At 40.2% G+C, this 11785-nt stretch overlaps 1 protein-coding gene across 13 annotated transcripts in view; it reads right to left on the bottom strand.

Annotated features, from left to right (window-relative positions):
* Nucleotides 1–11762, bottom strand: part of POC5 (POC5 centriolar protein) — a 40494-nt gene extending 28732 nt beyond the window's left edge. For 7 of the 13 annotated variants that reach the window (XM_085013872.1, XM_085013871.1, XM_013994913.3 and 4 more), the window contains exons 1-3: nt 11673–11762; nt 11067–11262; nt 8071–8166 (exon numbers count right to left, since the gene is read on the bottom strand). Coding sequence is in view for 11 of the 13 variants with exons in the window: in XM_085013871.1 (XP_084869997.1) it covers nt 8071–8154 (84 nt within the window). In the remaining 2 variants the exon portion in view is untranslated. Of the gene's footprint in view, nt 1–8070; nt 8167–11066; nt 11263–11436 lie in introns of all 13 variants that reach the window. The other 6 variants (XM_085013873.1, XM_085013870.1, XM_085013869.1 and 3 more) reach the window with 1 other exon arrangement.
* Nucleotides 11763–11785: the final 23 nt, after the last annotated feature.

Below are 11785 nucleotides of genomic sequence, written 5' to 3' on the forward strand. Positions count from 1 at the left end.
TGAAGATAAAAAAAGAGAACATGAATGTCAACATGTTTGATTCTACCTGCTGCTCACAGCATGGCACATAAGAAAGGAAGATAAAAAAACGCAGGTCACAAAGCACAGATCTTATAGGAATATTCCTCAAGTTTGAAAAAAAAAAAAATAGGGGAGTGTTCCCATCGTGGCTCAGCAGGAACCTGACTAGCATCCATGAGGATGCAGGTTCAATCCCTGGCCTCACTCAGTGGGTTAAGGATATGGTGTTGCTGTGGCTGTGGTGTAGGCCAGCAGCAACAGCTCCCGATTAGACCCCTAGCCTGGGAACCTCCATATGCTATGGGAGCGGCCCTAAAAAGACAAAAAAACAAAAACAAAAAACAAAAAACTGGAATTCCCTAATATAGATACTTAGATATTTGTGTAGAAAAATCAAAAAATTCTGAAAGTGAAGTGAAAAATATTGTGGAATTTAGTCTCTGTTCAAAAGGGGTTGGTCACTGATGCGACAGATACTCCTATTAAGGAGGAGTAATTTCTTCGAGTCTCCTAGCATGGACCCAGAAAATGTTTTTGCATTAAAAATTGTGGGGAGGTTTTCAAAGACATGAAATTCCATTGTTCTAAAGAATTATTTACTCTTCATTTTTCTCCATAAAAAGTTTAGGTCAGATATAGAAAATTCCATTATCACTTCATTAGTCCTGTCTTATTATTTGATTTACTTTCAAGATGAAGATAACTGATGCTCAAAACTATCTCCTTGAAGTATCATAGTAAATATGTGCTGAAATGAATTTATAGAGATTCATTCTAAGTCAAAGGAATAACCCTACTTTCAATAAGACCATGATGATAAGGTATAGGTATTTGAAAATTAACAACCCTTTTTCCCTATGGTCTTCTATGAGTAAGAATATTTAATCATCTAAACACACTCAACCTTCCAGCCATGAATATGTCATAATTAGCTGAAATAAGTCTCTTGATATTTCCCAACAGAACAGATGTTTTAAGTACAAAGTTCTAAAGTCAGAACTGCCTTGTAGACTGTGTAAGCAGTCTATAAGTCTAAGTAAATATCAATGTATTTCACAATAGTTTCCAAGAAGGTATTTCAGAGAATCCACAATGTTCAATTCAAATTTTTTTTTTTTTTTTTTTTTTGTCTTTTGTTGTTGTTGTTGCTATTTCTTGGGCCGCTCCCTCGGCATTATTGTTAATGTTGTTGTTGTTGCTATTTCTTGGGCCGCTCCCGCGGCATATGGAGGTTCCCAGGCTAGGGGTTGAATTGGAGCTGTAGCCACCGGCCTACGCCAGAGCCACAGCAACTCGGGATCCGAGCCGCGTCTGCAACCTACACCACAGCTCACGGCAACACCGGATCGTTAACCCACTGAGCAAGGGCAGGGACCGAACCCGCAACCTCATGGTTCCTAGTCGGATTCGTTAACCACTGCGCCACGACAGGAACTCCTCAAATTTCATTTTAAAGTGATTTAACTCTTTAAAAAAAACCAATAAAAGGAGCATACACTATCACATTTTAATAGGCCAGAAAACATAAATTCTTAAATTTGTTTGTTGGCTGGAATAAAGCTGCTTCTGTCAGTGATGTCAAATTCTTGTAAATGTGTCATAGATTGGAAAGGCTGTAGTTTGGCACAAGTTTATTTTGTAACTTCATACTTGCTGCAGTAAATTGCACGAGTACACAATTATGACACATGTGGGCCACGTCCATCACCAATCACTCAAATTCAAGCACATCTCATGGGGTCAGGCTCTCCTTTGACACAGAATGATGAGCTGTGCAGTAGCAAATGACTTCATAACACATCACTGGCACTTTAAGTTTGAGGCAAATATTTCCTATCAATTATGTTTTATGTTTTGGATCTTTTTTTTTTTTTTTTTTCTTTTCTTTTTACAGCCGCACCTACAGCATATGGAAGTTCCTAGGCAAGGGGTCAAATCAGAGCTTCAGCTGCCGTCCTATGCCACAGCTACAGCAACCATGGATCTGAGCTGCATCTGTGACCTAAGTGGCAGCTTGCCGCAATGCCAGGTCCTTAACCCACTAAGCGAGGGCAGGGATCGAACCTGCAGCCTCACGGACACTATGTCAGGTTCTTAAACCACTGAGCTACAATGGGAACTCCTCAAATCAGTTTAGTTGAATATGAGATTGCTATTAAGAGTTCCTCTGTGGCACAGCTGTTTAAGGACCTCGTGCTGTCATGCTGTGGCTCGAGTCGCTGCTCTGACATAGGTTTGATCCCTGGTCTGGGAACTTCCACATGCCTTGAGTGTGGCCAAGGGGGAAAAAAAAAAAAAAAAAAAAGCCACTGTTTCAACTACTTATATTTAGAATCAGAACTTTCTTGATACTATGTAACCCAAACAAAATATAGAATTAAATTGGATACTTAGGCCTGTAAAACTGTACCAGCCTTCTAATATCCCTTGATTTCAAATGTACATTTATCAAGGCAGTTTCTTTGTTTTTGCTAACTGCTTTTATGAGAAGTAAACTCCATAAACTTGAATTTATGAAATCAAACTATACAACTGTAGTTCTGCTTTAATTTTTTATATTGAAATTTGAAGTAAAACTGTTTGAAAAAAGGGTGTATGCTGGTAGGTGACTGAAGACTGCTAGTCTTTAGGGTAATTAAATATAAAGGAGTGACTTGGTTTCAGTTTCAACCTTGATTTCATATTTAACATAGACTACTTATATGCAGTAAATTTTAATTACAGCGAATACTGATTTTTACATATATTAAGGTTAGCAACAGGAGAGAAATAGAGATACTGCAAGGAGAGCACTGCTAGAAAACTCAATCATCAGAATCTTCATATTGCTAGAGTCAACCCCTTTGTCAGTAATGTCTCTTTCCTGACAGTAGACACATCCCTGAGTTTTAAACTGACATTTCCTCCTAGAAAGAGTCAGTATTTCACATAATGGTTATCACTGAGGTAGAAGGCTCTTCTTAGGAAAAAAAAAAATCATTTAGAGCATCAGAGATATATTTAATTTTTATGTTAACAAAAACAACTGCAAGTCTTTAAATAGATTTAAATAGCCTGAAGCTTACACTTCCTGAACCATATCAGTTTTCTAGTCACTAGCCTAAAAGGAAATTCCCATATGGTTTGATAAATTGAGGCCATACACAAGATATTTCACTGGTTCTTCTCACCTTGAATGTATGAATCAGTCCTAATGAGTTGTCAAAATATATAAAATTTTAAGTGCAGTAACTTCCTACGGTAGCGAGGCTAACAGTCCAGCAACATCCATTTCCCCTTTACTCCTTTAAGTTAATAAACCACGGGGACTGACCTAGGCAAATGGCCATCCAATGACATTTCTCAGTCTCCCTTGCAAGCAGGTATGTGTGGCCAAAAGATCTGGTCTATGGGATTTGAATGGAAATCATGTGTACAACTTCAGACAAGTCCTTAAAAAGGAAGCTTATGCTTCCTATTCATCTCTTCCAATGGGCGAGGGGTTACAGTGAGCCAGGACCTGACAATGCAAACACAGTCAATCCCTAGGGCAGGGAGGGCAGAGCAACAGGAGAGAAAAGTCAGGGTCCTCAGATAACCACAAGGCTGGGTATCAGCTCAGATTTTTATGAGAGAGAATCAAATTTTAAGCCACTCACATAAATCACTCTTGGTTCCTGTTAAAGCAGCCAAAACAATACCCCAGTATAATTTGCAAACAGCAAATGCAAACTTTTGACCTTGACAAGGAACATAAAAAAGTGTGGCTCTTGTGGACTGAATTTTTGTTTCCCCCAAATTCACATTGTGAAACCCTAATGCCCCCAGTGTGACTATATTCAAAGATGGGGTCTTTAAGGAAGCAATTACATAATTAAGGTTAAATGAAGTCATTAGGATGGGGTACTGATCTGAAGGAACAAAGAGCTCTCTCTCTCTCTCTCTGCACACATGTACCAAGGAAAGGCCAAAAAAAGGGGGCTGTCTTCAAGCCAGGAAGAGAGCCCTCATCAGAAACTGACTAGGATCCAGAACTGTGAGAAAATAAATTTTTGTCTAAACCACAGTGTCTACTGTATTTTGTTATGATGGCAGGAAAAGGTTAATACAGTGGCTATCTCATATTTTTATTTTGATGTCAATTAACTTAGCATCTTATGCCTCTGTTGTAAGCAATTATAACTTAGATGTAGCCAGATCAGCTCTGCTCAGTTAATTCATTATCACATGAATAAACTGTACCTCTAGGAATGGAGGGGAAGTAGAAGTCAGAGACTTGACTTGTGGCTTCCCTAGTTTGACCTCTGATAAGGGAGAAAGATCCAAACATGTATTTCCAAGTTCCTACAATAATCAGTATGAGTTAGAGGGGATGTAAGTAGGTATACATTAATAGTGTTCAATGTACATATATATTTTAACTTACTTTAAGGAAAAAATTCAAAAATAAGTTATTTAAGCAACTATTTTAGTTTCATATATGTAGATACAGGACAAATGGGTTATTTTTTCAGTTAAGGATCGAAATGAATAATATTATCTTTCTTAACTGTCAAAGATAACCTGTCTTAAGGCCAACAAGAATCCTCAAGTAACAACCAAAGCTTGTAATTTTGCCCCCCACCACCCTGGCCCCTGCCAATAGCTGGACTGATGTGACTCTAAAATATAGCTGAACCCATGCATACCAGGGCAGTCAGGGCAAGTGGCCGATATTTTGGGGTTGTGCTTAAAGGAAGTTATCAGTGTATTATAAGCACTATGGATGCTGCCCATCCTTCGGCATTTATCATCTACCCTGAGACACCACCTCACACCAGTCAGAATGGCCTTCATTAATAAGTCCACAAATAACAAGTGCTGGAGGGGGTGTGGAGAAAAGGGAACCCTCCTGCACTGTTGGTGGGAATGTAAGCTGGTACAGCCACTATGGAGATACCTTCAAAATCTATACATAGAACTATCATATGATCCAGCAATCCCACTCTTGGGATCCAGACAAAACTTTACTTTTTTTTTTTTTTGTCTTTTTGCCTTTTTCTAGGGCCGCTCCCGTGGCATATGGAGGTTCCCAGGCTAGGGGTCTAATTGGAGCTGTAGCCGCCAGCCTATGCCAGAGCCACAGCAACTTGGGATCTGAGCTGCGTCTGAAACCTACACCACAGCTTACGGCAACCCCGGATCATCAACCCACTGAGCAAGGCCAGGGATGGAACCCGCAACCTCATGGTTCCTAGTCAGATTCATTTACTACTGTGCCACAACAGGAACTCCCAGACAAAACTTTTCTTTAAAAAGACACATGCACCCACATGTTCATTGCAGCTCTAGTCACAATAGCCAAGGCATGGAAACAACCCAAATGTCCATTAACAGACGATTGGATTAGGAAGATGTGGTTTATATACACAATGGAATACTACTCAGCCATATAAAAGAATGAAATAATGCCATTTGCAGCAACTTTGTGGATGGAACTAGAGACTCATACTGAGTGAAGTAGGTCAGAAAGAGAAAGACAAATACCATATGATATCACTCATATCTGGCATCTAGTATACAGCACAAATGAACCTTTCCACAGAAAAGAAAATCATGGACTTGGAGAATAGACTTGCGGTTGCCCAGGGGGGAAGGCTTGGGGATTTGAGGTTAATAGATGCAAACTATTGCCTTTGGAATGGATTAACAATGAGATCCTGCTGTGTAGCACTGAGAACTATGTCTAGATACTTACAATGCAGCATGACAATGGGAGAAAAAATTTATGTATATATGTATGTGTAACTGGGTTCCCATGCTGTATAGTGGGGGAAAAAAAAAGAGTGTTGGGGGAAATAACAATAAAAAATATATTAAAAAAAAAAGACACAAAAACAATTTTATGAAGCATTCACATAACTAAGACAGTAATAAAAATGTCCTTAAGAGCAATACCAATTTACAAGGGGCTTTTGCATTAAGTGTTTGGTTTTACATATTTACTATATACGTAAATTACATCATTATTTTATGTTATTTTATTTTCAACAATATTTTTGGTATTTATATCTTGAAATGTTTCCAGTAAAGGAATATGGGCAGGTTTTCAACTGTAATCAAGAACCAGTAGGGTCTTAAGTTGAGGGTTACTAAAAACAGAACCTCAGGTGGGGCAATATTCTAAGCAGGTGACCAATAACACAAAATGATTTCTTGCAGGTCTAAAATATTCTTGCCCCTCCTTTTCTTAAAATTCTACTCCAGAGATTTCTTTCAGTATAAACTTTGTTTTTTGACAAATTGATATCTTGAGATCTTAGAAGGTGTAAACATTTTAGTATTAAATTTTTCTGGACCCAACAATTACAATGTGTGGGTCCCCTGCCCACAAGCAATCTGACACCATTTGGGGGCCCTACAATTCAACTCAATTGTGATACTACCCACCAGATTCCACAGGTTAAGAGTTAATCCCACAAGACTGCCCTTCCCTACCCCATGACTTCAGATGCCAGTTGCAAGTCCAGGTTGCTACTTCTGCTTCTGACCAGCCAGCTACAGACTGGAGGTTCCAAAGACGCCCTTCTTGGGCTTGAATAATTTGCTAGAGGGTTCGCAGAAAAACATATGATTCACTGGATTGCTAGCTTATTATGAAGGGATATAATCCTGGGACAGCCAGATGCAAGAGATACATAAGGTAAGGTATGAGGAAGGGGCACAGGGCTTCCATGCCTTTCCCAGGAGGCCAGTCAGCCAGCACATCCATGTGATTACCAACCAGGAAACTCTTTGAACCCTCTCCCTTTGGGTTTTTATGGGGGCTTCAATGCATAAGCAGGAGGGTTTAAATCAATAGCCACTGGTAATTGATTCAATCTCTGGACTTTCTCCTTTTCGCTGAGATCAGGGAGGTGTGGTGGAAAGTTCCAACTGTCTAATCACAGGGTTGGCTCTCCTAGCAACCAGTCCCCATCCTTAGGTGGGGTTCAAACATCACTTATCAACATAACAAAAGACACCTGCATTCTCACTAGTTAGGAAATACCAATAGTTTTAGGAGCTCTGGGCTAGATACAGGACAAAGACCGAATATATATTTATTACAAATCACAACAGCACAGGCATAAATGTGTCCATCAGTTCTCTCTTGAAGGAATTTTGGCTATAGCAAAGATGAAGGGTGCAGGAAAGCATGGTCTCCTAAAAAGAAAGCACTAAATGGGAGAGGTACCATCCAAAGGGAAGACAAAGATGAAGTATCTATGTCGCAATCCCAGACTACTTTTACTCTAAGAAATATTTACAGATACTTTTCTAATAGTTTCCCAATTCCTATACCTGTAATTTCAATTAAAGGAACACATTTCTTTCATAAAACATTTCCCTAAAGCCTCTGTCATATATACAGGGCCAATAACAAGTGACTCTAATGAGGTGTCAATGTATCATCCAGCTTTTCCCCTCTTAGGTGATGTAACTATAAAATCCAAGATATACTGTGTCAGTATTCTCTCATGTAAATCTACTCTAGAAATCTGAATCCATATTTTTTGATAAAACATTTAGGATTAAATTTAAAACACTTCGTATAAAAGCCACACCTTCTGTGGTCCATGTACCTGTCACTGTCCAGGTTCCAGGCAGCAACAGGTGCTGAATGTTGTGGTAACAGGGACCAGAACCAAGAGTGGAACACTGGGGGAATCTGGGGCCCCAGAACTCTGGATTGGTTTGATGTTGTGTTAATTTGCATTAAAGTGAAAGCAGCATTCATGAGAGAAAACCACCATGAGAAAATTTCAAGAAAAAAATTGAGATTTTCAGCTTCTCCTCTCTTTGTGTTGTGTGAAGCCTTTGCACAAAGAACCCTGGAAGAGTTCATGATTATTTTCTTAAAGGGTAATTAAAACAGTATAAGGTATTTCCCAAAGTTTGATATTATTATAATTTGATATACATTATATACACATTATAATTATAAATGTGAATGGTGTGAATGAATGAAAAATGTATTCCGAGTTTTACCTCATATTATCATTTTGTTGAAATAAATAAGTCATGACAAATTTAGACATGTCTTCCTACCTGAAGATCTGAAGAGACAGAACTGCCTCGGTCGGAGTCATTACGTAAAACCGGAGGTGAGCCTCTTTCCTCATCAGATGACATTCTGTACAAATACTATAAAACAAGTGAAGACAAGTTTAGATTGTTTTTTTTTCCAATATTTAAAACTAAAATAAAATGTTTTCTAAATATATATATATGTGTGTGTGTATGTACATGGCTACCCTGGAAACAATAATCATTCAATATGCTAAAACCATTCAAAGTATTGAATAGTCACAGAGAAAAATCACTGGGCAAGAAAATATAAAGACTCAATTCCTAACTAGTGAGTTTATAATGCAGTCAAGGAAATGAAACAAATTAATGAAAGGTTAAAATCAGAAGCTCCTCAGAAAAAAGCCATGGTGAGAGCTGTTGAGAATAAGAGAGGGTGATCACTGTTCAACAATGTGTGCTGACCTGGGCACTGTGCCCTTTCTTTGAGATATGGAACCAGGAGAGAAAGAACAATTTGTGCAAATTCTCTGTGTGGGGAACTGACCTTTTGGCGATATTATTTTGAGAAAGGCAAGCCCGAGTGCCTGGCTAGCTCAGTCAGTAGAACATGAGACTCTTAAGGAAAGCAAGACTAAACACAACAATAGATTTTAATACCATGCACAGAAGAATTGTTTAGGGTCTTAACCAACAAAGTAAATAATAATGAAAGTACTTTAAGTAACAAGTACAAAAATTATTTAAAAGACAAATGGTACTAGTCAAACTGTTTGAACTCCAGTTATATGTAAGAAAGGTAAGACAGAGAAGTTTTTACCCTCAAGAACTTTAGTGTCTACACAAAGCCAGACATGTAGATAATATGAATGATGAAAAAAAAAGATGTTAGATCCTAAAACAACAGAGACACAAAGTAGGGAGACTGGAGTAGCCTTTTTCATGGGATGGAATGGTGAGAGTGTGAGGAAGTGGGAATAGAAGACCCAAGTGTTGAGACCTGACAGACAGAGAAAAGCTTTAAGGATATGCAAGGCGGCAGAGCAGCATGTGCAAAGGCACAGAGTCATGGACACATGTGCCAGGAACTGCAACTACTTTGTGAGGCTAAAGCAAAGGGTGCAAAGCAAGGTTTAGCTAAGGCTAAAATGGGAAAGGAGCAAGCAGCCAGATCATGGGAAATCACAATTGTGTCACGTTAAAAGGTTTGTCTTTCTTCTGAGAGAAGTTATTCAAGCCTTAAACAAGTCATAATATGATTAGGCTTGTCTTTCAGAAAGATTACTCTGGCAGGTTTCAGGATGGTTTTCAGAGGTGGGATACTGAAGAAAGGAGAGCAACTGAGAGCCAGCAGCAGTCATCCAAGGGATAAATGTTCCCTTCGGCAGTAATTCAGGTGATAAATGGGGAGCTAAATCTAGGAGGCAGCAATGGGAAGTGGATGAAGGTATGACTGTGAGACAGTTATGGCAGGAGAAATTCGAGATTATGATTAATAATTGGCTAAGGGGTTAAAGGGAGGACTTGCTGATCTCTTCCAGACTGCTGGCTTGCAGCTAGATGGATGATAGCGCTAATCCCTAAGGAAAAGACTACAGGAAGACGAGCGGCTGGGAGGAAGGGTAATGGGCTCACTATCAGACTTGCTGAGTGTGAGGCGCCTCTGAGGCACTGAAGTGAGGCTATACGTGTGCAGTATCTGGCCACACTATATGCAAAGCACAACTCGAAGGGATGCCATTCACAGTGGCTTCAATATGAATGGTGCTCCCAGGAATTAAACAAGGTGGGAGCCCTGCACTGGAGTTATAGGTTGGAAATTCATTTTGAGGCATTGTCAGCATAACGGGAACAGCTGAAAAAAAAGAGAGAAGGTAAGATCACCTATGAAAAGGAGTGTGACAAAGAGTTCTTATTCTGAGATCCTTACCCCCAAACTGTATGCAACACTTTGGGCACATGTGTATTTCTCAAGGAGGAGGATCCTTAGCTTCCAACATGTGTCCAGAAGGTACTATAATCCTAGTAGAGGACCACTACTGCAGCAAGAAGAGGATTAAAATCAGAGCCTCTAGATACTTAAAGGGAAAGTGAAGAGTCAGCAAAGACTGGAAAGGAAGTCAGAACAGTAGAACATCAAGAACAGCATCACAAAAGCTTCCTGGAGGGAGTGGTCAGAAATGAGAAAGAAAATGACAATCTGACAGAGTCCCTGAATTTGGCAATCAGGAAGTTGCTAGGGCACCTGCTTGAACAATTTTAGTGGAAAGTGGAATGATTCTCAATCCCAGTGGGCTGAAAATTAAGAGATGAAGAAGACACCGAAATAGAAAGGGCAGACAGTGAAAAGTGTAATATTAGAATGGAAACAGGTTGGGGTGAGACTGAAAAGGAAATTTAAACTATGTTCAATGAGCATGACTGTGTAAAGACATGATTAAGTAAACTCAATCTCAGCCTGACTGACTTTAGTTAAGCCAATTAGCGAGGATAAAATAAGCACACACATCTGCAGCAAGGAATGGCTGCTTCACTGACTGAAAATCCACCACTGTGGTAACTTTGTCCTTTCTATTTCTATTCCCTTCTTCCTTCAGGGTGTGTTTGTAGACTGGGTAGGGAGTAAGAAGGACGGTAGTTGGGGATGCTCAATATTTTAAAAAAACAAATGAGCTGAAAAGGATGTGAGACCTCAATGGCTTTCCGAATATAGATACTGCAGACACAAAACAATTACTGATTTTTGGAAAATATGCTATATATCTTCCACCTGCCCTGCTTTGATGCCAACAAGGTATGACAGTTTAAAACTCTACCAACAGTAGCACTTTTCTTACCGTTTCTACTTCAGAAACGAGGAAAAAAAAAAAAAAGCTTGCTTTAACGGTGGCCGACGTATCTCAGATTGATCACTAAATGTTCGGTATTCTCCAACCCGAAATATCAGAGACCACGAGATATAAAGTTCTGAGTGCTTCACTATTGCCAGAAAAATCAAATTACATCGTGGTAATTACCTGGCAGCTGGGAGAGGCGGGGGTCCGGGAATTCAAATTAACTCCCAAGAGGCAGAGGAACAGTGAATTAACTTGAGAGCTGGCAGCAGAGTGACGTCCCTGAGTCCTCGACCAGTCCTAACTGGAGGTAGGCAGAGAGGGTGCGAAGGTCCTTCCCCACGTCGGAGTGGAGAGTAAAGGCACAGGGGAGAAGCAGCTGCGAGCAAGCAAAGGGTTCTAAGTTTTCTTCAATCATATTGCTACTAACCCGTGTTAATCAAATTCCTACCTAAAAGCAATAAAGCATTGGACATAATTATCCCCCGTCCCCCCCCCCCCAATTTTAAATGGCCTGAACACATGACTGACTACTCTGTTAAACTCCAGGTACCCTCACTCTTGGACCTCTCTTCCTGAACACCGGGCAAGGGAAAACATCTCGACTTTGCCGCTCCGCATCACAGCTGAAGGGCCTGCGGCTGGGGAAGACGCCGCCAGCCCTGTCCCGTTCGATCCCCGGGAGCCGCAACCTCGGCCGAGGCACTTTAAACCCCACGCCAAAGCCTCCTCCAGGGGCGCGGGGTCCGCCCGGGGCGTCGCTACCCACTGTCGCTGCTCTCCGCAAACCTGGACTTCTCTTTCAGTGTCTTCTCGCCGCGTTAGCCGCTGAAACAACAGCGAACTCAGCAGCTTCCTTAGCAGCAACCTGACAGTTTCAAACTGCAGTGAGGAAATAAGGA

Source organism: Sus scrofa, chromosome 2, assembly GCF_054392235.1.
Source record: "Sus scrofa isolate SSC_HxYL_T2T_F1_AM1 chromosome 2, Sscrofa_HxYL_maternal_Yorkshire_Landrace_v2.0, whole genome shotgun sequence".
Lineage (NCBI taxonomy): Eukaryota > Metazoa > Chordata > Mammalia > Artiodactyla > Suidae > Sus > Sus scrofa.